Below are 27,773 nucleotides of genomic sequence, written 5' to 3'. Positions count from 1 at the left end.
AGCTAAAAAATTTTAGCTAAATATTTAGCAAAATTTAAAGGTATTTTTACCTCTGCCCCCAACCGATCATGTCATCTTTCACAATCCCTTCTCACACAATGTTATTGTTGTTTAGAGTTTTCATTTTATTCTTTATTTTAAATACAGATACAAAATAACTTTTTATCATCCATTAAGTTATTTTAATATTTTGTCATTTGCTTGCATTTGGAGCAGAAGATATGAACTGTCTTTGAGTGGAAGCCCTTTAATCTATGAACATGTGTAAGTCTCTCCTCGCTATTCTGAGGAGTTCCAGTGCTGTCAACAGATTCTCAAAGGGGAATGTTATTGAAAGATTAACAATCACTCACCTTTAGCATAAAATCCAAGTCCCTTCATAAGGCATGCAAGACGATCCAGGACCTGCTCTTACCCATCCCTCTGGCCTTCCGTCACTCCTTGTTGGACTAGTCAAATTCCAGCCAATGTAAACTATGGGAACACACACACACACACACACACACACACACACCCACACACACGCCACCTCCTAGTTGGGCCCTTACTTCTGTGCATTTGCTCTTGCCTTTCTCCTCCACGCTTCTCCCATCCCCATCCCTGATACACACTGACTCCCCTCGTCCTTTAAGAAGTATCTCTGGGTTCAGTTCCCGTAAGCATTTTCCTCTGGTTAGCCACCACCGTCACATGGCTGGGGCTTCCATAGTTCCTGATATTTCATAGTTTGGTTTATATTATACAACACAGCTGTTTCCCACGTGAGATAGTCACACAAGTGTAGTAATTCCGTGGTTTGTGTTTGCACACTCTCAGTGCATGGCACAGGGCCTGACATACAGTAAGTACTCAGTATAAACTTGCTGAAGAAAGTAACAAAGAACTATGGGCCTGCTTATGGGTAGAAAGCAATTAGGCTAAACACTTTGAATTAAGATTAGTGTTTATCTATAGCTTCAGAATTAGCCAACCATAAGGAACACCAGTGAGACTCTTGATGAAGAAACTAGAATTCAATGATTTAGTTGGAAAATAATGCTGTACAGGGATTGGACAAAATAAATGTGTGTGTAAACATACACATGAGGCATATATTTTTATTCCATTTTTCTAAAAGATGACTTCTTCTGACTGAGTCCTGAGGAAAAGCTTGCTCAGAAGATACAATTGATAGGTCCTAACTTGGGAATGGGACAGTGGAGCTTTCAAAGTAACAGAGGAAAACTGGGAAACAATAATCTGACTTCACTGAGAAATATCTTTAAGCCAAGGAAAGGACAGAGCCTCATATAAACATGCTGTTTATAAAACAGAGGTAGTCAAGAAAAAGGTGAAGAACAGCAAATATTTAATATAAGGAATATGGATATTATAACATTGCAGTCCAGCCTTAAAACATGCAAAGAAAACTCCTGAATAGTAGAGCAAAATTGATAATCAAAAGCAGGAGAACAGTAAACAGCTTCCTACCAGGAAACCAAATTGAAGAGTGCTTTGGACTACCAAAGACAGTGGACGGATGTCTCCAAAAGTCTAAAGAGAGAGCAGGTGACCTAAGATTCTAACCTCAGGTTGTCCCTACTGCTTGGTCACTATAGGAGCCATGCTGAAAGAGGCCACTTAGAACACTGAGGACTGAAATGTTACAGGAAAACTAAAAAAGTAAATCTGTAGACGTCTTATAAACTGACTACTCACTTTAGTGATTCCTAAATAATAAAGAGGAGAAGATAAAAGTGATCATTTAAAAGGGTGAGAAGGAAATATTCAGAAGGAGAAGTTGGTGTGAAATTTAAGTACCTCTAGAAATTTTGGTAACATAACTTACAAAAATGTCAGTTCTTCACAAAGAAATCATCAAAAATATGACAGGATAGACAAGATAAATATATGGTATAAAAATGATCTGAAAATATTGGGATTATTGAGGTAGATACAATTTTAGTATTATGTCAATGAACAAATATTTATTTTGTATTTATGTTCCAGACACAAAGCCAGGGGCTGTGCCAGACAATGAGAATATAGTAATGAACAATTAAAAATGTCAATTGTCTTCTCAAGGAAGATAATAATTGATTTAGACAATACCAGTGGCAAAGTGATATAAAGGGTAAAGAGAATGTTGCTGCTGCTGCTAAGTCTCTTCAGTCGTGTCCGACTCTGTACGACCCCATAGACGGCAGCCCACCAGGCTCCCCCGTCCCTGGGATTCTCCAGGCAAGAACACTGGAGTGGGGTGCCATTGCCTTCTCCAATGCATGAAACTGAAAAGTGAAGTCATTCAGTCGTGTCCCATGTCCGACTCTTTGCGACCCCATGGACTGCAGCCTACCAGGCTCCTCTGTCCATGGGAGTTTCCAGGAAAGTGTACTGGAGTGGGGTGCCATTGCCTTCTCCGAAGAGAATGTTATGGACAGTATAAAAAAAAGGAGTCCTAATATTTCTGACATTACGGATGAAACCTGAAAGTGGTTTTTAAATTGTTCACGAGAAATTTCAGAACTAGATTAGTCACCTTCTAAATACTAAAATACAAAAAAAAACATAAATAGGAAATGTATCAAAACTTAGCCCCTGCCTTCCAGCCTTCATTGCCTTAGGTTGCTCCATTTCAACTTGTTATGTATCATCTTATCTTTTCCCCTTTTTCATGACATACACACACACACACACACACACACACATATGCTCACTTAGAGTATTTTTTCTATATGTTGTCAATCACTTATCACAGTTATTATAGTCATTGACTTCTGGATCTGCAGTATCCAGGACCCATAAGCCTGCTTGAGGACAGAAAGCATTTTTTGTTTGTGTTTTTTTTGTTTTTAATATAAATTTATTTTAATTGGAGGCTAATTACTTTACAGTATTATAGTGGTTTTGCCATACATTGACATGAATCTGCCACAGGTGTACATGTGTTCCCCATCCTGAATCCCCCTCCCACCTCCCTCCCCATCCCATCCCTCTGGGTCATCCCAGTGCACCAGCCCTAAGCACCATCTCATGCATCATCAAACCTGGACTAGCAATTCGTTTCACATATGATAATATACATGTTTCAATGCCATTCTCCCAAATCATCCCACCCTCGCCCTCTCCCACAGAGTCCAAAAGACTGTTCTATACATCTGTGTCTCTTTTGCTGTCTCACATGTGGGGTTATCATTACCACCTTTCTAAATTCCATATATATGCGTTAGTATACTGTATTGGTGTTTTTCTTTCTGGCTTACTTCACTCTATATAATAGGCTCCAGTTTCATCCATCTCATTAGAACTGATTCAAATGTATTCTTTTCAATGGCTGAGTAATATTCCATTGTGTATATGTACCACAGCTCAGAGAGCATTTTTTATTCCACTTTGTACCATGAAGATCTAGCATAGGAAAACCCTTCCTTCTCGGTCTCAGTAGAAACTCGATATTTACTCTTCCACCCCAGGTGGGCCCATATCCATTATAATCTCCTTAGACTCCCCCTGGGCTTCCCTGGTGGTTCAGGCAGTAAAGAATCTGCCTGCAGTACAGGAGACTGGGGTTCAATTCCAGGGAAGATCCTCTGGAGAAGGGAATGGCTACCCACTCCAGTATTCTGGCCTGGAGAATTCCATGGACAGAGGAGCATAGCAGGCTAAAGTCCATGGGGTTACAAAGAGTCAGACATGACAGAGCAACTAACACACACACACACACACGCCACTCCAGATAGAAGAAGTTTAGATCCTGAATGGAGTTGTTGGCATTTCTACTTCAGATCTTGGAACAATAAAAATAAAGCTTGCTTCTCTTCTTGGAGTAGGACTGGAGGGATCTCGTCTATTCTTTTCTGTATCTTATAGGAATAAGAACCAAGCATAAATTATTATCTCCACAAATTATGTTATATTTATCTGAGTCATTGGTCAAACTGTTAGAGGAAATAAAATACTTTCAGCAAGAAAATTACATGATACTTAATCTAAGACCATAATAAATAAACTCCCTAGTTGCCAGAACTAACATAATATAAAGAGTAATGGCTACAGTGGTAAAATACATGTTCTGCAAGGTTTTACATTACTCTTCAATTTGGTGATCTTTCATAAAGTATAACATTTTAGAGTCTATGTATCACACATTCTATCAGATAACCTTCTACCACACAACTGAAATCACAGACATATCATCTGTTTCCTCCTTTAGTGTCTCCAAAGAATTTTATAAACTGTTGCCATAGTAATTAAATCCCCTGAATACTTGACAAAATGTTTTTAATATCCTTGCTTTATTCAAAGTTTGACATGAAAGTGAAGGTGAAAGTCACTCAGTCGTGTCTGACTCTTTGTGACCCCAAGACTATACAGTCCATGGAATTCTCTAGGCCAGAATACTGGAGTGGGTAGCCATTCCCTTCTCCAGGGGCTCTTCCCAGCCCAGGGATCGAACCCAGGTCTCTGGCATTGCAGGCGGATTCTTTACCAGCTGAGCTACCAGGGGAGCCCAGGAATACTGGAGTGGGTAGCCTATCCCTTCTCCAGGTGTCTTCCTGACCCAGGAATTGAACTGGGGTTTCCTGCATTGCAGGCAGATTCTTTACCAGCTGAGCTACCAGGGAAGCCAAAAAATTAACCCCAAAACTTAGCAGCTTAAAGCAATCATTTTATTTTGTTCACAAAGTTATGTATCAATTATACCTCAAAAAATCTGAAATTTAGAAAAAAAAAAAAAAAGAATATGGAAGCACTAAGAGTTCAGCTGGGTGGTTCTTATTTGGAGTCCATCATATAAATATAGGGAGATGGGCCTGAAATCAACCCAAAATGACTCACTCACCTGGCAGATAATTGATACCTGCTCCTGGCTGGGAATGCAGATCTGGCTATTGATTACAGCATCTGCATTTGGCCTCTGCAATTTTTCAGTCATGTAGTCTGACTTTTTACCTTGTGGCTTAAAAGTATCAACAAACATGGCAGAAATTAGGTGACTGTTTCTTGCCTAATCTGAGAAGTAACACAGCATTAATGCAGCCAAAACCATTGTTAGAAACAAGTAACAAGTTATCCAGAACCAAGCAGAGGGGAAATGGATCCCACTTCCTGATGTGAAGCCAAATTCACTACGTAACAACACTATATGGGGTGACATATTATTGCAGCCATCTTTGGGAAAAATCACTTATAGAATTACAGACAAACAATTGTCTTAATGTAACACATCAAGCATATTAGGAATGTTGCCTAAAGTCTCTATGGATATAAAATTAGTCTTCCATATGTGTTTGTATTAGTCTCTCAGTCATGTCCAACTCTTTGTGATCCCATGGACTGTAGCCCTCCAGGCTCTTCTGTCCATGGTATTCTCCAAGCAAGGACACTGGAGTGGGCTGCCATTTCCTTTTCTAGGGGCTCCTCCCAACCCAGGGATTGAACCCAGGTCTCTTGCATTGAAGACAGATTTTTTTACCATTTGAACCACCAGGGTATTTTATTACTGATCACTAAATAATTGATAGCCTTAATACAAGATTTTTAATTTCATTCATTGATTTGATAAAGGAAGAGAATTGATAATAATGAGAAGTTTATTAGATGCAGGAGTAAATGGTGACATACAAATTATTTCTACCCATGATGTGAATCTCTTTAAAAGAAGAGCTCTTTTTAAAAAGGTGGAAAAAAACCAGTTTTTAAGATTGCCATTAGGGATTAATCAGAAAAAAATAAGAAAAATTTTGATTATTTCAAGCAAGAAAACAAAGGAATTATATGTTACATCTGTCTGCTAGATTGTGCTAAACACTGTATCTAGATATGTATTTACATTTACATCTTTAATTATATCCAATTGTATATGTATATTCAACCTTCAGATGAAGAAGTAGAGACTCAGTGATACTAAATTGCTTCCCAAAGTCCTATAGCTGATTTAGACCAGGGCTCAAGTTTGAAGGCAGTATTGTGACTTTAAAGCTTGTGCTCTTTCCACATCATTTGTATTACAATAGTACTGTAAGCACATACTTTTCCTTAATTTAGTGGTCATCTGAATACTTCTCCCAAATTACTGTTCCTTGACAAGGGAGAGGGTGGGAAGATTTGGGAGAATGGCATTGAAACATGTAAAATATCATGTATGAAATGAGTTGCCAGTCCAGGTTCGATGCACGATACTGGATGCTTGGGGCTGGTGCACTGGGACGACCCAGAGGGATGGAATGGGGAGGGAGGAGGGAGGAGGGTTCAGGATGGGGAACACATGTATACCTGTGGCGGATTCATTTTGATATTTGGCAAAACTAATACAGTTATGAAAAGTTTAAAAATAAAATAAAATTTAAAAAAAAATAAATAAAATTAATTGAAAAAAAAAAAAGTTCTACAAGAATCTCTTCAACTACTGGATAAATGTGCAACTTTGATAAGTGATTTCCTTGCATTGCAGTCATTTGTTTCACATTGGCTTTCTCATCATCTAAAACTCTCGAAAAACTCAACAGAGAGTTACAAAGGTGAGGAATCTTCATTTATATATAAATGCATTCAGCCATGGTTCAGAAATCCCATTCTAACTTGATGAAAAGAATCCTTAAACACAACAGGGACCGTGATTGTTTTCTCCTTGCATAAAATTTTTCACAGAGAGGTAATTTTTTCATTCAAACCCTTCCAGATAATTTTGTATACCCCAAAACTATACAAATCAGCTTATATGAGTTATTAAAGAGAGAAATCTGACAATGTGTATCCACTAATGCTTTCCTAAAATCTCCATGACCAAATTTCCAAAACCTTTGCTGTTTCAGTTTTTACTGATATGTAGAACCTTTTAATTGCCATCTCAATACCTAATAATCGAGTATTTTCAGAACGGTGTGTTATTATTAATATTATTCCCCTGGAATGACCCAGACAGCTCTTCCATGCTCTACTGTGCCTAGTTTATGCTTGTGATAGTAATCATGAATTAGTAATCATGAATTCGAATTTTTAACTCTGTTTTTGGCATTATGCCATGCCATATTTGTGTCTGGGTGCCTACTGCAATGTCTGACCAAGACCTGCAGCTGTCAACTGACAGCTAATTTAGGAGTGGCTGGTTTAGTTGCAACAAGTAATAGATCCTTTGTAGTAATTCTGACGTCCCCTCCCTCCCTCAAATCTTTGAGGTTGGTGAAAACTAGCTATTCCTTCTATCCTCACTATCTAGTTACAATGAAATAAATTTCAGAGTAAATTCTGCCACATGTACAGACGTTTATTAATGAGCACATCTCAGCAAGGAGGCACAGATAGATTCCACAGCCTCTTCTGTAAACTCAGTGAAATTCCAGCAGCCTGCCCTTTTGGGAACTCCAGTCAATGTTATACCTGAATGGCTCACCAGAGGAAGCTGCAGCAACATTCCAGGGAAGGGATCTGGTTACCGGATCTTTAACAACCGGTTAGTCCAAAGTCGTTCTGATCCCCAGGTGGACACAAGACCATTTAGGCCTCTCACAAGAAGGTGCTTTCATGAATAAAACCCACTGTACTTAGGAGGCTAATTACCTAGTGAATACAATAGCTTCTGAGCGGCGAGGCCTTGTTGATGAAGTGCAGTCTGTGCATTCTTTATTAGGGAAACTTACTGCTCCAATAACTGAATTTTTCAGGAAACTGCACATTCATACTATTTACATGGTCTGTGCTAAAATGTTAATGCAAAAATATTCAAAAATAAGAACCATTAAACGTTTAGCTCAGTTCAGTCTCTCAGTCATGTCCAACTCTTTGCATCCCCATAGAGTGCAGCACGCCATGCCTCCCTGTCCACCAACTCCCAGAGCTTGCTCAAACTCATGTCCATCGAGTCGGTGATGCCATCTGCCCATTTCATCCTCTTTTGTCCCTGTCTCTTCCTGCCTTCAGTCTTTATCAGCATCAGGGTCTTTTCCAGTGAATCAGTTCTTTGCATCAGATTGCCAAAGTATTGGAGCTTCATCTTCAACATCATTCCTTCCAATGAACACCCAGGACTAATCTCCTTTACGATGGACTGGTTTAATCTCCTTGCAGTCCAAGGGACTCTCAGAAGTCTTCTCCAACACCACAGCTCAAAAGCATCAGTTCTTCAGCACTCGGCTTTCTTTATAGTCCAACTCTCACATCCATAAATGACTACTGGAAAAACCATAGCTTTGATTAAATAGATCTTTGTTGGCAAAGTGATGTCTGTGCTTTCTAATATGCTGTCTAGATTGGTCATAGCTTTTCTTCCAAGCAGCAAGCATCTTTTAATTTCATGACTGCAGTCACCATCTGCAGTGAATTTGGAGCCCAAGAAAATAAAGCCTTTCGAGGTTTCCATCGTTTCCCCATCTATTCCCCATTAACAGTTGCTGCTTACTAAATCTCACATGTATCCTGTCAAGAGATTTTGATTTAACACCAACCACAGGTCAGACACTGTGCTAGACACCAGGGTCATAATGCTGATTAAGATATGGTTTTCATCCTCAAGGATCTTACAAACTAGTGGGAGAAACACAAGCAAAGTAATCACTATAATATAAAGTGATAAATGCCAGATTAAAGGCACCAGGGGCCAACGGGATCCCAAAGAAGAGCGACCACATCAGACTCAAAAGGTTGTCTGATTGTAGCCTCTACAAGAAATGGTTCTCGAGGTAGTCTATGAGCTAATTGGGATGCACTGAATGGAATAAATAATTTTGGACAAAAGTATTATAGCAGAACAGTTCTGAAGGAAGAGAAGTTTGAAATCTCACAGCCCGTTTTAAAACTGTACATAGTTCAGAATGGCTGGAGGGTCATGGAGAGTGAGCAGAGTGGAAAGAGAGGAGCTCGGGGGACAAGGTCGGTGAGGTTTATATGTTAAGGTAAGGAGTCTGAACTTTCCTGAAAGATACGGAGTACAGGGGAGGGTTTTAATCATGTTTAGTTTAGAAAGATCATTCCAATAGTAATGCATAGGATGGATGGAAGTAGGATTGGGAAGGGACAGTTGATGAGGGGGTATGTGGTAAAAGCTCGAGCAAAGGCATAAGCAACTGAGAATAGTAAAGGGGCAGATTCAAAAGAAGGAAACCAGAGGACTTGAGACTGAGTGGATATAAAGTGAGAGAAAAACAGACTATCTCTGCCTCGGGCAACTGTATGGATGGTGTTACACAATAGGTGTAAATGACTGAATGAAGAAATGATCAAATGAACAGTGACTCCAGTATGAAGCATTTATTCTTGACTTTAGGTCGACATCCAGGGCTTCCCACATGGCACCAGTGGTAAAGAACCCGCCTGCCAGTGCCGGAGACATAAGAGATGTGGGTTCAATCCCTCAGTTGGGAAGATCCCTGGAGGAGAGCACGGCAACCCACTCCAGTATTCTTTCCTGGAGAATCCCATGGACAGAGGAGCCTGGCAGGCTGCAGTACATGGGGTCGCAAAGATTCGGGCACAACTGAAGTGACTTAGCATGGACGGATGAAGACATCCAATAAATAAGTTGTCCTTAGGAGTTATAGAAACATCAAAGTGGGAAGCAATGATGAGAGCTTTCTGTCTGTCAGTTGCTAATATAATCCACTGGATTCTCCTTCTCTTGCATGGCTTCTGGTTTTACAGGCTCAGGTCCTCGTACTTCTTTAAGCACTTTCACTGTCGATGTTTATTCTCGCTGGTCAACCTAGTAGTGACTGTAACTTGTCACAGTGTATATTTTATTTTGCAAGCTCTATAATCTCATAAACACATGTTAAATAATCTGTAGTTAGCACAGCTTACTTTACACAATTCTCTCTTGAAGTAATGGACAGGTTAGATTTAGAAATCGAAAGTAATTAATAAACTAAGATGTGTTTTACAGCTGCATCAATATTATTAATTATTCTAAGTGACTCTCCCTGTGCAGAATCACTGGTTCATTAAGCACATATATGCATATATTTAAAATCAGAACATACACTTTTATCTATATTCCAGTTGCTCTATCATACAAATGTATATTCTTTCCTAATTAAATATAGCTAAACATTCCTAAATAATATCTATTTTCTAATAAAATGTAAATTTTCCCTGAAAATTCTATAAAACTTTAAGTGTAAGAATAGAAACAGTAAAATCAAGATATAGAATTCAATAAACAGTATGGTTAACTGGAAAAGCAATTCTATACCATAAACAAGTAACTAACCTTTTAAAGATCTTGAGAACAGTGAAATAATGTAACTATAAACTTCATGTAAAATCATCACAACATATAACAATATTTTAAAGCTTATCAAGAGATTTTTTAGAAGATCTTGAGAACAGTGAAATAATGTAACTATAAACTTCATGTAAAATCATCACAACATATAACAATATTTTAAAGCTTATCAAGAGATTTTTTAGAAGATCTTGAGAACAGTGAAATAATGTAACTATAAACTTCATGTAAAATCATCACAACATATAACAATATTTTAAAGCTTATCAAGAGATTTTTTAGAATATGAAGCCTATATTTTTAAATATAATGTCAGAAGTCAGTTATTATGCTATGGATGTTTGAAAATATAGTTTCTATTAAATGCTCTTCTATGAAATTGAATACTGAATAGTAGATTTTACTATACCAAAGCCAAAGAAGAACGTAGACAATGGGACAAAAGCAGAACGATTTATTGTGCCACCAATTATAATTTAACAAAATATGTCCAATAACATATTGAATATGTATTTTATAGCTTTATATGGAAAAACAGTGTAAAATAATAAGATATTAACTATAAAAAAGTTAATCCCTTAAATACAGGAATCACAAATATTCAGAGAATCACATGAATATTTATATTAAGACTTTGGAGGTTTATTTAAGAATAGGCTGTCCTATTAGTATGTTAAACCCTAGGAGAATCCTAATCTATAGGGTTTTAAATGACTACAGTTGGAGAAATTTTTCCAAGATAAAGCATGTGACTCAAAAATAGTGTTACAGACTTATTTCTGTCAAAACTTCTTCCAGCATATTGTTTTAATTGAAATAACCTAATTGAAAAAAATTCCAAGGAATAAATAATTTAGCTAGTGAAAATAGCACTGAAATACTTATGCATACTTTGTTTCTGATTATTCAGTAGAAAGTTTTAATACCTCCTTGAATCTTGAAAAAGTACTACTTTAAATTTATGGAGTTCACACACATCACACTTCTGATAATGTTGCCAAGGGTATAGATGAATGCAGTTATATGCCAAAATTTATTTTTTATAAAGTATGTATTTTCATTTTGAACCACTTCTTATTTAGCTTAACACTGTTTTTTTTAATCTCTTATCATAATATATAAAATTTTAAATTCTAAACTTGAAAACAACTCTATAAAGTTCTTCTTCTCTCTGTATATCCAAGAAGTGAGAAACATAGAAGAATTCAGAAAGAATGATTGCATCTAACTTTTAAATATTTATTTAGAAAAAGAAATGTTTCAGTTGTTTAGTATACCAAAAGAGGTACTATTTATAATAGCATACATTCATTTTAGGACACAAATGAACTTTTTACAATTTGGTTAAGGATTATTAAATTATCCCTTAGTCCATATAAGTGATAATATACTTTTTAAAATCTTTATTTGATATTCAAGGAAAATATTTATCTTCCCACCATGTGTTGCTTCTAGTTAAATAATAACTGTATGCAGATAGTAAGAATTACACAGATTAAAAACTGCACACTTAAAAACAGAATAAAAGAACAGATAGAACTGGACACTAGAATAATTACATTGTGCTGTATTGAACAAACAATAGTACATGATTTGGGAGACAAGTAAGTGCTTAAATAAGCATTTTTTATATAAACCTCCATCATTCTAAATATTCATGTTACAGAAAATATCCATAATCACACGGCATGGAAAATTTCTTTTGCATATCCTTCAATTCATTTAACATTTTCAGATGTTTGAAGCAAGCTGAACTAATCCAATCTCATAGGCTTTGGGCCTAAGTCTCGTTCATCAAATTGAGAATGGTGTCAATTACATTTTGGGGAATAGGTAGCAAAAAAACCAATGGGCAAGAAACTGGGTTTCACATACCTGCTCTCCTATTGTTTGAGACAGATGTTACTTTCCTATGAAGGCTAATAAAAATGACCTCTAAAATATATTGAAGATAAGTAATAAATCAAAAAGACAGATCAATGAAGTGAAGTCGCTTAGTCATGTCCGACTCTTTGCGACCCCATGGACAGTAGCCTACCAGACTCCGCCGTCCATGGGATTTTCCAGGCAAGAATACTGGAGTGGGCTGCCATTTCCTTCTCCAGGGGATCTTCCCAACCCAGGGATCAAACCCGGGTCTCCTGTATTGCAGACAGACGCTTTACCCTCTGAGCCACCAGGGAAGCCAAAAAGACAGATCATTATAAACTTATAAACAGGTGAGCACAGGCATGCATGTGTGTGACTACACATACACCTTCCACCTGTCTTTCTGAATGCTTCTCCTTCCAGGCTCAGCTTTTTTAAGAGCACAACAAACAGAATAAAGAGAATCATAGAGATATACATTCTGGTGTTTGATACTTCACATTCATCTCTCCATGCTTAGTGCTAGTGACATATTCATTTAAAACCTAAATCCCCCAAGGAGCACATAAGACACTGACAAAGTCTTCATCATCTACCATCCCTATACTTAGACCTTCATAGTAATCTTCAAATTCACCATATGACACCTCATCAGACTTGCTGCAGGCATCTTTTAACGTCTCTAGAAAAGATGATTTGATTTCTTCCTCTGTGGAGTGTCCTGTAAAATAGTACGACTATGAAACCACGTCCTTAAAAGTCCAGTAAAATGGCTGACGATAAATACTTAAGTCACCTGATGAAATCTTTTCAGCAATTTGAAATCTTATGTCAAACTACACATCAATTTATTTAAACATTTACTTGCATGAACTAGAATTTAATGATGGAGACTTAACTATATATTTGATGCATCTTTTAAAACAGTCTGATAGGGTGTATCCTATATGTGTATGGGCAAAATAACAGTTACTACTGTAGATATTTTTGTATTTGTTCATGTTTTAGAGAACTCAGTTTCATTCCCATTAGAAGTGAGGAAAGAAAACAATTTCTATGATATATAGGCTGTTAACATAGTAATGCAATGTGTGAAAGACATTAGTTACTTTATGAAGCAGTTACTCTAACTGCAACTAGAAAATATTACTAGGATTCATGATTCAGAGGCCTATGAATATCTTTGCTGGAAGAACTTTCAGTTGATTAAATCATTCTAGTTTAATCTCTGACATTAAGTAGGCTATTTCTACTGGTGGGTTATAATGAACATGTTTAATTTTAAACTATGCTGCTGCTAAATTGCTTCAGTGTGTCCGACTCTGTGCAACCCCATAGACGGCAGCCCACCAGGCTCCCCCATCCCTGGGATTCTCCAGGCAAGACCACTGGAGTGGGTTGCCATTTCCTTCTCCAATGCATGAAAGTGAAAAGTGAAAGGAAGTCGCTTAGTTGTGTTTGAGTCTTCCCAACCTCATGGACTGTAGCCCACCAGGCTCCTCCGTCCATGGGATTTTCCAGGCAAGAGTACTGGAGTGGGGTGCCATTGCCTTCTCCGAATTTTAAACTATAGGAAGATGCTATTGAGAATCACATATGTAAAAAATTTGTAATTCTTTAGTTTGCTATTTAAAGTGAGAGCAAAGAACATCTAAGTCATCCTTTCTTAAAATTCATTTGATTTTTTAACTTAGAACAATAAGCTATTTAAATAAGTATCTCATTGTATTATGACTGGTTAAAGGGAAGGAGTGATTTCAGCTTAACTACCTTTTTCTTTAAGCAATTTTTGTATTTTCAAATTTTGATAGACATATGTATGTTTATTCCCTTGCTGCTACCGCTGCTGCTAATTTGCTTCAGTTGTGTCGGACTCTGTGTAACCCCTGAGACAGCAGCCCATCAGGCTCCCCTGTTCCTGGGATTCTCCAGGCAAGAACACTGGAGTGGGCTGCCATTTCCTTCTCCAATGCATGAAAGTGAAAAGGGAAAGTGAAGTCGCTCAGTCATGTCCAACTCTGAGCGACCCCATGGACTGCAGCCTACCAGGCTCTTCCGTCCATGGGATTTTCCAGGCAAGAGTACTGGAGTGGGGTGCCATTGCCTTCTACGGTTTATTCCCTTATTCTGCCTTAAATCTTCAACCATAAGCAGACAATAAAACTCAGAGGACTTGCTCATGTAATTATCTGTTCTCTCAATCTATTGTGCTCTAACTCAAGTTTGTCACTATCTCAACAGGAAATAGTTAACCTCAATTATAAACATAAGTGAAAAAAACAAGTACAAATAACAGACCTATGAATTTTTAAATGAAGAAGCTCTCACATTTCTGGTTTAAAAAAAAACTATTTCCTCTGTTATTGGCCTCAAGTCCATGCTATAAATTAATATAGCTTATAGATATACTATTATTCACTCACATTTTTGAAATCTAATGCATTTTTTCTTTTTTAAAATTTATTTAATTGGAGGCTAATTACATTAAAATATTGTGGTGGTTTTTGCCATACATTGACATGAATCAGTCACAAGTGTACATGTGTCCCCCATCCCGAACCCCCTCCCACCTCCCTCCCCATCCCATCCCTCTGGGTTGTCCCAGTGCACCAGGCTTTGACTGCCATTTCATGCATCGAACTTAGACTGGTCATCTATTTCACATATGACAATATATATGTTTCAATGCTATTCTCTCAAATCATCCCACCTTGTCTTCTGCAGAGTCCAAAAGTCTATTGTTTACATCTGTCTAATGCATTTTGACTTGTAGTAGTTACCTGAAATTACTTGAGGATGCATCTTTGCACAATAACATTTGCTTATGTCTATAATAGACACACTGCCTGTTTTGTTAAAATCCAGTTTCATAAAGGCCTAAATAAAGAGAAAAGTGTTATTTTTTCCTATGAAATCCTTAGAACCTAATTTTCCATTCTGCAGTAGGCTATTTTTGAGCTCTAAACAAAGCAATTTAAAATACTAAACTAGAATATGAAGGGAGCATCATGAATGCAGGGAGAAAGATACTGGAGCAAGATATTAGGTGACCTGCACTTAAGCATTAGTTCTGCCCTTTCTAGCACCCTGACCTTGAGAAAGGAACTTAACCTCTGTTACCCTGGCTTTCCTCTTTTTAACACTGAGGAGTTGGGTAAAAACTTCACAGTAAAGAATCTGCCTTCAATGCAGGAGATGAGGGTTTGATCCCTGGGTCTAGAATATCTCCTAGAGAAGGGAATGGCAACCCATTCCAGTATTCTTGCCTGAAGAATCCCATGGACAGAAGAGCCTGGCAGGCTACAGTCCATAAAGACACAGAGTCAGACATGACTAGCAGCTTAAGCATGCCCACACACTAGGAGTCACATGAAGTTGATAAATGGCTGGGACTATTTTGATTCAAAAAATAAACTCAAAATATCCTATCACTAAAATTAATGAGAAAAGGAAATGATTTTTTAAATGGATTTTGTTACTCTATTTCCTGAAACTTAACACTACCTTTTGAAATGCTAGTTGCTTTACTGCTCCTTTAATTCAATGCAATCCTGTGGATCATAAAATGTATTTTATTGAGAAAAGGAGTGGATCCATAGAAACACACAACAGACCCAAAGCAACATCCCACATCTGCAGATGAGTAAAAACTAGAATGAAGTTTATTTACAATAATGTCACATATATATGGTACCTCTTATAGGCTAAATTGCATCCTCCCCAAAATTCATTTGTTGAAGCCCTAAACCCAAGTAATTCAGAGTATGACTGCAGAAGATTGAGTCTTTAAATAGGTGACTAAGTTAAAATGAAATCATTAGAGCGGACCCTAATCCAGTATTTCTGGTATCCTCATAAGAAGAGGAGATTAGGACACAGATAACACAGACTGAGGGACTGACCGTGAGGACACACAGTGAGAAGACAGCCAACTAATTACAAGCCAAGGACAGTAGCTTCAGAAGAAACCAAACCTGCTGACACCTTGATCTTGGACTTCTCGTCTCCAGAATTGTGAAACAATACTTTTCTGCTGTATAAGTCATTCAGTGTACGGTATTTGTTATGGTAACCCTAGCAAACTAAGTTTACTTTTGCTTATTCCCTGGATTTAGAAAAGGCAGAGGAACCACTGATCAAATTGCCAGCATCTGCTGGATCACTGACAAAGCAAAAGAGTTCCAGGAAAACGTCTACTTTTGCTTTATTGACTATGTCAAAGCCTTTGACTGTGTGGATCACAACAAACTGTGGAAAATTCTTCAAGAGATGGGAATATCAGACCACCTGACCTGGCTCCTGAGAAATCTGTAAGCAGGTCAAGAAGCAACAGTGAGAACTGGACACGGAAGAACAGACTGGTTCCAAATCGGGAAAGGAGTACATCAAGGCTGTATATTGTCACCCTGCTTATTTAACTTATATGCAGAGTACATCATGAGAAACACTGGGCTGGATGAAGCACAAGCTGGAATCAAGATTGCCAGGAGAAATAATCAATAACCTCAGATATGCCGATAACACCACCCTTATGGCAGACAGTGAGGAAGAACTAAAGAGCCTCTTGATGAAAGTGAAAGAGGAGAGGGAAGAAGTTGGCTTAGAGCTCAACATTCAGAAAACTAAGATTATGGCATCTGGTCCCATCACTTCATGGCAAATAGATGGGGAAGCAATGGCAACAGTGAGAAACTTCATTTTGGGGGGCTCTAAAATCACTGCAGATGTGACTGCAGCCATGAAATTAAAAGATGTTTACTCCTTGGAAGGAAAGTTATGACCAACCTAGACATCATATTAAAAAGCAGAGACATTACTTTGCCAACAAAGGTCCGTTTAGTCAAGGCTATGGTTTTTCCAGTGGTCATATATGGATGTGAGAGTTGGACTATAAAGAAAGCTGAGCACCGAAGAATTGATGCTTTTGAACTGTGGTGTTGGAGAAGACTCTTGAGAGTTCCTTGGACTGCAAGGGGATCAAACCAGTCCACCCTAAAGAAAATCAGTCCTGAATATTCACTGGACAGACTAATGTTGAACCTGAAACTCCAATACTTTGGCCACCTGATGCAAAGAACCAACTCATTGAAAAAGATTCCTATGCTGGGAAAGATTGAAGGTGGGAGGAGAAGGGAATGACAGAGGATGAGATGGTTGGATGGCATCACCAACACAATTTGAGTAGGCTCTAGGAGTTGGTGATGGACAGGGAGGCCTGGTGTGCTGCAGTCCATGGGGTCACAAAGAGTCAGACAGGACTGAGCGGCTGAGCTGAATTGATTCCCAGGACCAAGGCTTATGAAGGAGACAGCCCTTCAGTTTCTGTTCTTGACACTCACACCCATCACCAGGACATGTAAGGTAAACATGAATGCAAATTTATAAGTATTATGTGGTGAATTTAACATAAGGTATTTATCTTGCCTTTTGACCAGTAAAGATATAGATTTTTACATTTTCCATTTGTGCCCAATGTAATTGTTCAGACTACTCTATACACAATATCTTTGTTTTAGTATGGGATATATATACATTTCATATTAGGTACATATACAAAAGAAAAACTTTATTTTCAAAAATATGCTCTAAAAATGGCTACTAGAACCAAAGTATTATGTTCTCTCCTATAAACTCAGGGCTCTTTTTTAAAATTATTGTTTAACATGGTCATTTTCATCTTCATTTTAACGTTTAGCAAGCATCTTCTGAAAGTAGAGAAACATCTTTTAGTCATCATGCGAGGGTCATATGCATTGAGCTCGGACCCTCGGGCCGCTATGATGCTAGCCATTTTACACGTGTCATCTTAGACCGAATCTGTGAGGTAAGAAGCCGAGGCTCGGGGGATATTTAATAATTGATATAGACATACAGCTTATATGCAGCCAGAAATTTATGGAATTAACAATTTGTAAACTGAAATTTAATTTCAGATTTTATTTTCTTTTTACAGTATTTTCCTTAAACATAGGTTGTCTTGCTGTATAATGGGTAGATTTGTACATGTATGTGTGTTTTTGTGCTTTACTAAACCCACAGGACACTGCAGGGAAAGGGATTTAAAACTTCTTCAATGGTAATTCATTAAAGATTTAAGAGTGAACCTAACAATCTATTAAAAGTTAACTATTTGAAAGGTTACTTTACAAAGTTACCTTTCGAACAAATGATTTCCTATATTCATTCATTTCACCAATTATGGCACGTTTGAATTCTCCGTAATCAGCCCTGCCATCTCCACTGCTATTTAGGATTAGCCACAAAGACTCAAAATCCTAGAAATAATCAGAGAGAGACTTCTGTTACACCTTTAAGTTACATATGGCCACGACTATAATCATCATAGTATTTTGTTATATCTTTTGTTATATCTTATGTTTAGGGCTACACCTAGCCCTAGACAAGGTAGTAGACTCAATAAGGAAATTCCAAAAAGTCACATATAAATCCAATCAAAGGTACTAAGAAAGCTTATTTAGAGGAACTCTGTAATGGGCATAGTTCCATAAAGTTAAGAAACATTTAAGAGTGGTAATAAATCAAGTATATCATTTTAAATTTATTCTTTTCAGTAAAAATGCTACCATTTACTTGAACTTGACCACTTAATTATTTGTAATGTATTGTATCTGTGACAATTAAGAAGTCACTTCACCTACTGGAATGCCTCCAATAGGATGAGGACCGCTAATAATAAGAGAATATATATGAAGTGGCATAAAGAAAACATTTACATTTTGGGTAAATGGTATAGAGAGGATCAGGGTTCGGATGGGATGCTCCTTTAGGTGGAGGTGTCAGTGAAGTGCTCTGAGTAGAGAAAACCTGAATGGTGAGAAAATCCAGCCAGCAGACTCAGAGGTCTGCTGGACCTCCACTCACAGTGGAGGGACCCGTGGCTGTAAAGGCTTTAGGGCAGTTCCTGGAATGGTCACATCACGTCTCCTCTTGAAGCCTTCACATAGACTTCTCCCTTTCCTCAAGCAGCCACTGTCTGATCCATGCTCCTCCTCCCCTCTTGTTTACCTAATTCCTCCTCATCCTTCAAATCTCAGTTCTGATACACACCCACTCCAGAAATCCCACGAACTTCCTTCTCCTTCTCCATAACCTGGCTTGCAATTTATCTCACATGTTCTGAAAGCATTCTCTCTTTAACACTTACCATGCTTTTTCTGTAATCATTTATATCTTTGATTATAAAGACTTTAAGAGTACAAAGTATGTCTTCTCAGAGTTAGAACAATGCCTGCTTATTAGGTTCTGAATAAGCATAGGGAGGAGGGATGAATGCTGACATTTAAAAAATCAACAGGATTTTCCTGACGGCTTAATACTGATAATGAGGCATAAAAAGGAGACAAATGAACTACAAAAACTTCAGTAGAAAAGTGAATAAGGCCACTTAAGAATAATAGTCACTCACTGCGGAGAATTATCTGTGGTACCTACGTTTTCGGACACTTCTAAGCGAAATAATTTTAGAGCTTGCTTAAAATCTGCCCTATCTAAAAGTCCGTTTCCTTCTTTGTCCAGTTGTTGAAGGTGTTTTCCCAATCCAGTCAATATACGAACACCTCTTTTACGCAGTTGTTCTTTTAGCAGGTCTGTTTAGGAAGAAGAGTGATGGAAACTAATTATCCCTATGCATACATGAATCAAACTGCAATTGTCTCTCTGGTAAGAAAAAAAAGTTGACACATCTGATATAAGGGATGTTAATATGCAACCAGATCATGTGTATGGCTGACAAAAGGCTTTGGAAAACAACGCTTTTAGTAAAGTGGGTTATATACAAAATCCCACGTAAAGTATATCAGAGCTATAGTGCCACTGTGTGGTGAGACTGTTATACTTTTAAATATAGGAAAATAATGGTTCACTTTATCAGCATGAAAATAACCTCAGCGTTACAAATAAAATCTTCATGTTTAAAAAATCTTCTAGGCTTCCACTTCACCTGATGAGCCTATATTTTTAATCTTTTTCCTCTTTATTTGTTGGTACCAACTGAATTACAAATTTTTGAGTGATCTGCCTGACAGCTTATCAGTTCAAAATTTCTAAAATCGTTTGGAATCTTCAAATTGTAGCATATATTTAATAACATCAAGGCTTTAGAATGCTACCCTATACTTTTACACTTAAAGTAACCCTTTTTGCTAGGAATTTATAACAAGTTTTATCCCTAGGCCCATTCTCTTTGTGGGACAGATTTCATTTGATGCCTTCTGTACCATCTTCACTTAAGAAAATATAGGTAACTTTACCAAAGCAGTTATTAAATATAATGCATTAGAGGGGGAAAAAATGCCACTAGATACAAGGGTGACAAATCATACTGACCATGCTAGAATAAACTCTATTAACAATAGCATCAGGGATGTTTCAGAGATCAAATACCAATCCTAGGAAACGGCAATCCACGCCTGGAAAATCCCATGGACAGAGGCGCCTGGTAGGCTACAGTCTATGGGGTCACAAAGAGTCGGACACGACTGAGTGATTTCACAGACAACTTTTAAATCTCCTTTTAGCCTTGTTACTCCCATATCATCTTTATATGATAAATCAGGACTTACCAAAATTTATAAATTATATGTAGACTTCTGTGATGACTGGTTTAATGCCTTCCTGCCTTCTTGACTATGAGAGTCAACAAAGGACTCGTCTATTTGAGCCTCATAAACTGTACTAATTACAAGAGTAGACTCTAGAAACAAACCTTTAAAATATTTTAGTGTACAAACCTACATATATTTCACATATTACCTACAACAACTCTGAAATTAATAAGAGGTTATTTAGACATAAAGAAAGAGGTGCAAGAGATATACACAAAGTCATATGTCTACTGAATGGAGAGTCCAAACATGGCTTCCAGTCTAGTATTTTTTTCTTACACTGCTGCTGCTGCTGCTGCTAAGTCGCTTCAGTCGTGTCCGACTCTGTGCGACCCCGTAGACGGCAGCCCACCAGGCTCCCCTGTCCCTGGGATTCTCCAGGCAAGAACACTGGAGTGGGTTGCCATTTCCTTCTCCAATGCATGAAAGTGAAAAGTGAAAGTGAAGTCGCTCAGTCATGTCCGACTCTTAGTGACCCCATGGACTGCAGCCCACCAGGCTCCTCCGTCCATGGGATTTTCCAGGCAGGAGTACTGGAGTGGGGTGCAATTGCCTTCTCCTAGGCCACCACCAATTTCTTTATGATACTATAATATATAAAATGAGTACTACATAGTAAAAATCACATATCCATTTCATAGATAAAAACCACACTAGTGCTTTCTAAAATGTTTAAGTTCATAAATGATATAATACTAGTTATTCAGTTAGACTCACTGAAGTAGGAGAGATGCTAAAAATATTTTCAAATATGTATTTGTGTATAAAATAAAAAGATAGGAAGCAAATAGGCAATATAAAAGAAGTGTCATAAAACTAAGTAATATCTGGAAAATACTGCTTTACTCCTTACAAAGAAAATGGTTGAAAATTACAACTATTTGAGAGTATAGTAATGATACACACCTTGAATGGCCTTGAGAATCTGCCTGTCATTAGTGTCTTCACTGCTTACATCATCATGTTCCACAGAATCAGTTCTGCAATTGACATGTTTGTTGTAATACAAATATACTGTTTTGCAGTCTTAGTATAGGAACGCTAAGATTTCCCTGCTTTAGACCCAAAAAATTCTCAAAGAAAGATAGAAGAGTACTTAGAGATTAATCAACTCTTCCACCCTTGCTTGCGGCTTTAATCCTGAATATGCTAAATCAAAATGAAAATCCTTACATCTCCCAAGAACTACCTTTAAGCATTATGTTCAGTTTTATACTTATTTCAATCTTCTTTTTAAAAACTTAATTAAAACTATTATTTAAAAGCAGTTTTACCTTTAAATGTAAATATGGTATTTTAAAAAGAAAAAAAAAAAACAAACAATCCTATTGAACGTATTACAGTAGAAGACAATAAAAGACAAGCACAGACTTAGCCAATTTATGGCAAATGGCCTCTAATGTACTGATAGCACACCAGTTACGTAATCTTGACCAAAAAAGCACTCCACAAGAATAGCATAAATATTTTCTGCAATTAAAAAAAAAAAACTCAAATTCATTTAAAAGCTTTTGATTCATAATTTTTTCACTATGTATATTATCAATCAATGGTCCACAAGCATGTGGGACCAAGATTTTTTTTTTAGTGCTTAGAAAAAGCACTGCTCTAAAAACGTGGGAAAAGTTATTATATTATACTGTATCTCATCTTTTAAAATGTATTAGTTTGGTAGCATTTACTAAAATTAAAATGTTATAGTATAGGCAAATTAATAAAGTACTTTAACAAACTTAAAATGGGACATCTTAAGTCTCCATTTGATTGTAACTGTTCCCACACATGGAGTGTATTTGAGTATAAAATATAGCACATAAAATAGACATGTATAGCTATGTTTTATTTTTTTAATGTAAATCTTAACTAAAATCAAAACACTTTGATATAGAATCTCACTTTAATATAATAAAAAATAATAATACCTCTAAAATGACAAATGCACGTGTGACTTACTTGAGAGAACCCAAAGCTCTCCAGTCAACATTTGTGATTCGAAGTGTAAGTACTGTGTTTTCTTTTACACTTTCTGGAAGTCTGGGATGATCAGAGCTCAAAAATGTCAAGTTTGCACCCTAAGGAAATTAACAAATGAATTATTTTAACTATGAAGTATATAAGAAGTAAAATAAAACTAATAGTAATTTTAAATATTCAATTTTGATTACATCTAATATAGTATACTTTTATTCTAATAAATAAGTATATTGAGAGAATATTTAGAAACCACACAGGCTTCAGCAAATAATATAGGAAAATAGAACTAATTTCACAATCTCCCAATTAGAACAATCTTAGATATAACAATTGATGTGAAAAAAAAAAAAGAAGAATTCCAGGGTTTTTTTTTTTGTTTTTTTTTTAAGAATTAGAGGAAAAAAGAACAAATTATCTCCAGGGAAATTATGACATTCCAAAATACAGAAATAGAGCTATTGATCTGCAGAAAGATGTGCTGCAAACTGATGAACTATGACAGATTCACTACCCTCTTTCCCCTGGTATTTTTAATATGGTTGTGTGTATTTATTTACGGCTGTGCAGGGCCTTTGTTGCTTTGTGTAGGCCTTCTCCAGCTGCAGAGTGGGGGCTACTCTTTGTCGCAGTGTGCAGGCTGCTCATTGCAGGGGCTTCTCTTGTTGCGGGGAGCACAGAGTCTAGTCACGTGGGCTTCAGTGGCTGTGGCCTGTGGGCTCTACAGTACAGGCTCGGGAGTTGTGGTGCAAGGGCTTAGTTGCTCCATGGCAAGTGCAATCTTCCCATACCAGGAATCCAACCCATGGCCCCTACACTGGCAGGTGGATTCTTATCCACTGCTCCACCAGGGAAGTCCTCTTTCACCTGGTATTTTGATAACAAATATTACATAAATGTAAAACTAAGCTTAACCTGTTTGGAGCATCAAGGCTTTGGTGAAAAAATTCCCCTCGAAAGTCCTTCATCCAAACTTAGAAAATTGTTGTTATTTTAATTTCTGAGTTTCTCAAATGCTTTACCATCTGAGCCACCAGGGAAGTCTTCTCAAATATAGTCAAATATAAATAAACACAAATTTTAAATAATATGCTTAATTATGTCTTTTGAAAATCAGGGAAGAGATTTCTCTCCTTTTTCCTAGAGCATTTACTTTAGAAAACTATAAGTACTTTCTCCACTCTTTGATATGTATATAAGTTCTCTTGAAATTATTATTTAAACAATAGAGACTATTTGATATGTGTAATGTAATTCAATCCAATCTGGTCCTTTACTAGTCTTCAATCCATTCCCCAGACCGCAACCAGAAAAATCTGCCTAAATCACAAACCTACTGATGCTACCTCCTCTCATTTCATCCACCTTGTTACCTTTCAGTGACTCCCCAAGACATTTTAGATAAGTCTTTAACAAAAGGCCACTCTTAGTAAGTTCTCATTTGTCTCTTGCCAATCCCCACCTTGAAGTCGAGATCAGTAGGACTGAACTCCTTTCAGTTCTCAAAAACAGCCATGTCTTTGGAGCTTTTGTTCTTTGCACGACCTGTCTCCTCGCCTGAAAGCCTTGCCTCCCCTCTTCCATCTACACATCCACGCCTGCCTACGTCCGGGTTGGGTGGCACACCCTGAAGAAGCCTCCTTCGACTCTACAAAACTGGGTCACTGCCCCGCCTATCTGGCCCTCTGATCTCTTTCCCGTTAGAATATAATTCCCACAAAAGCAAGGATTCTTTTCAAGTTATTTATAGTTCTATTTCCAATGCTTAGCCTATGAGTATATGTTTTATATGAATGATCATTGTGGGTAGTGAGATAACATGACTGTGATCATTTCACATTTCAGAGCACTATACAACTTCTAACATTACTTAAGATCATTTCACACTAAGGAATCCTCATGATACGCCATACACCAGAGCTGTGCCAAGCAGGGAAATCACAAGGAAGATGAGCTAACCAGGAGATCTATGACAGCTCCAGAAGCCAAGCACCGCTCTGTGTGGAGAAAAATGTATGTCCCCAGAAGATAAGCCTGCCTTAGCTGGAGAATTACTCCTGGTTCTATTGAAGTAGCCACTGACCCAGTGGAACAGCCTTTAAAAGCACCAAAACACCAGTTCTCTGGGGCTTCCATTGCAGGATAAGTTGGGGTTGGGGGGGAGGGTGGTGGAGCTGAGTAGGGTCACAAGGAATAAATGCTATGCTTAGATTCAGACCACAGGGATCTGGACCTGAGAGGCACCCTCTCTCCTAGAGAAACATCAACCATTAGCCAATATAAATGCCCCTGCTCAGGAAACAGGGAAAAGAATAAACTGGAAACTAGAAACCCTGCTCCCCTAGCCCCACAGGATCCCTCAAAATCCAACACCAGGTAGTAAAACATGAGCACACACACACTCAACTTACAATATAAAGATCACCAAGTCGGTACTGCTTTCCTTTTCTTCGTCCACGCTGATGACAATAAATGTTTTTTTGAATAAAAGGAAGCACATTTGTTCTAGAAGTTAAATGACAAAAAATGTGAAATTATTCAGCTTCTCTGGGAAATAGTCATCTTGAGAGCTGTAACGATCTTTAATGGCATACCTATTTTTCCCAAATTGCCGATACTCATAAATTGTAAGGGACTGGTCATGAGTGAAAAAGAATCCAACCAGCTCTCTGCAAGCATCACGTCCATTTCTAGAAAAAGAAAATGGTATTAAAGATTTTCAAATAGGATACTTTTCATATTTAATGATAGATGGATGCTATGTGTCAAACAGAGATGCCAGGATTTGCTCAAATGTGTGGTTATGGGAAACCACAAGGGAACAATGACAGAGCTTGCTGAAGTGTGAACTTAATTCTGATTTGGATGGAGAAAAAAGCTTTACCTTATACTAATATGAATATGGATCTATTACAATGTAGATTACTAATTTGGCTTAGACTTTTAAGATAGTGAAAGACCTTAAAAAAATGTTGAGCTTGCAAGAAGCCACAAGAGAGATATACATTTATTACCTTTTGTCATGGAAATTTTAAAATCACTGAACAAATATGCTAATTTTTAAAAAGCCACCTTATCTTTAATATTCTTGAAGAACATCAAGTAGCATCATGTGTTACTGGCAGTTTGTAAGACTAGATAACAGATTTAATAACCACCTTCCTTGTCACTTTACTACATCTACTGTTACTTTAAGCCATTAAAGTGAAATTAAATAAATTACATGAAGGTGAATTTTTAAGTAGTTTAGGATCTTCTAGTAGTAACATGTATCTTTAAAAAATTCATTTTATTTCTTTTTGAAAGACATTTTAAAATCACATTTTAAATAATTTCTAATCAAGATGTTTTTCTTTTAGACTCATACTCCCCCTAATTTTTAGAAGAGATTAAATATATATTATCAACTAAAAATGTTTGTGGTGAATTCACTTAAATGTAACGAATTTAACTAATTTCATTATTGCTACCTCTATTTGAAAAGAAAATACCTTTTAATAATCATAGGATTAAAAAATTTAATAAAGTCACAATTACCTTGATATGATCCTACCATCAAACTGCACTTTATGAGAAAGGATATTTTCAGTTAATGTAGACTGTGTTCTTATCCTGGCAAGAAATACAATTGTTAATAATTATTTTTAAAATACCTACATTAGATAAGAAAAGTACCTAAAAGTTATGTCAATATCTCAAATGCACATACTAGATAAAGATGAGATTTAAACCTCTTTTTATTCCAGACTGCTATTGCTATTGCAGACACAGAAGAAAGAACCCTGAGCTGTGGTATATAATGGGCTTCCCTGGTGGCTCAGTGGTAAAGAATCCACCTGACAATGTAGGAGACATAGTTTTGATTCCTGGATCGGAAGATACCCTGGAGCAGGAAATGGCAGCCCACTCCAGTATTCTTGAGTGGAAAATTCCATAAACAGAGGAGCCTGGTGGGCACAGTCCATGAGGTTGCAAAAGAGTCGGACATGGCTTAGCAACTAAACAAAAACAACAAATTGTATATAATATATGAATAACTTCTATGCTAGAACTTACCATATCAAAGTGCTAAGAAAGTCAGTATGAAACAGAGATAGCACGTTTGTGCCTGGCACTGTTGCAAGGCTAACCAATAGCCATTTCTAACCCTCTTCTTTGCCTCTCTCCCATCACAGAGTTTGCATTCTTAGCCTCTTACAACTAGAAGTGACTAAGGGACCCAGTTCTTCCAGTAAACTTCCAGGAAAGACTTGCTTTTTTCCTGATAAGAGAACAGCAGGGAAAGAGCTCCAGCCTGTGAACACGGTGGGGATATGATGCCAGCAGCCACAGCAGCCATCAGGCAACCAAAAAGATCTCAGGGGAGCCAGCCCAGAGCTGGGCCTCGCTGAGCCACTCAACTAAAGCCAACAACTGGCCACCTCCAAGCAGCCAGTTGTATAAGGAAAATAAATCCTGATTCGTTTAAGCCACTGTCAGTCAGGTTTTCAGTTATGGGTAGCCGAAAACATTCCTTGCCAAAACAGAGTAGACACAAAGAGTGCTGGATGAGGTTCCAGTCTTGGCCATAGTTCTAGCTGTCAGACCTCAAATCAGTTATTTAATCTTTATGGCTTTTAGATGGCATTGAATGATCTCACAAAGACTGCCAGTCCTGAAATTCTGTTAAATAATATGAAGCAAAACCCAATGACACACACTTTGGCACCCTACTACTAATATTCTCCTCTGAAGATTCAGTGATGTCTCTTTATGTCCCTTCCTAAGTAATTTTATGATATCCCCATAAAACTGCAGCTATAATGAAATTGCAATAATGTAGCTCACCGAGATCTTGAAACATTATACCTCTATAAAAATCGAGGTCTCAATGAAAGGTAAGCAACATATAGCAAATAAGAACTTGTAAATCAAATGGGAGTTCTGAACACAGAGTGTAGCCATGAGAGTTTGGTCATCTCATTTCAATTTAATCCATTAGTAATAATGTGTTCATTGAATGCCCACTATGTGCCTGAAACAGTTCTAAATGCTGAGAAAATAAAAGCAATAATAATAATAGCCACTATTTATTAAGAACTTCCTAGACACTAGTCTGTGTTAAAATCTTT

General features: G+C 37.3%; 1 protein-coding gene across 3 annotated transcripts in view; it reads right to left on the bottom strand.

Annotated features, from left to right (window-relative positions):
• Positions 1-10,697: 10,697 nt before the first annotated feature.
• CAPS2 (calcyphosine 2) overlaps positions 10,698-27,773 on the bottom strand; it is a 48,592-nt gene continuing 31,516 nt past the window's right edge. For 2 of the 3 annotated variants that reach the window (XM_055587400.1, XM_055587399.1), the window contains exons 10-18: positions 26,200-26,274; positions 25,257-25,352; positions 25,074-25,167; positions 22,645-22,763; positions 21,598-21,671; positions 19,520-19,674; positions 18,223-18,342; positions 14,848-14,944; positions 10,698-12,788 (exon numbers count right to left, since the gene is read on the bottom strand). In XM_055587400.1, the coding sequence (XP_055443375.1) occupies positions 12,613-12,788; positions 14,848-14,944; positions 18,223-18,342; positions 19,520-19,674; positions 21,598-21,671; positions 22,645-22,763; positions 25,074-25,167; positions 25,257-25,352; positions 26,200-26,274 (1,006 nt within the window). In that variant the 3' untranslated portion in view covers positions 10,698-12,612. The remainder of the gene's footprint in view (positions 12,789-14,847; positions 14,945-18,222; positions 18,343-19,519; positions 19,675-21,597; positions 21,672-22,644; positions 22,764-25,073; positions 25,168-25,256; positions 25,353-26,199; positions 26,275-27,773) is intronic. The other variant, XM_055587401.1, reaches the window with a different exon arrangement.

The sequence above is a fragment of the Bubalus kerabau genome, chromosome 1, assembly GCF_029407905.1.
Source record: "Bubalus kerabau isolate K-KA32 ecotype Philippines breed swamp buffalo chromosome 1, PCC_UOA_SB_1v2, whole genome shotgun sequence".
Classification (NCBI taxonomy): domain Eukaryota; kingdom Metazoa; phylum Chordata; class Mammalia; order Artiodactyla; family Bovidae; genus Bubalus; species Bubalus kerabau.
The sequence above is the reverse complement of the archived record's forward strand: the minus strand, read 5'-3'. Positions and strand labels throughout refer to the sequence as shown.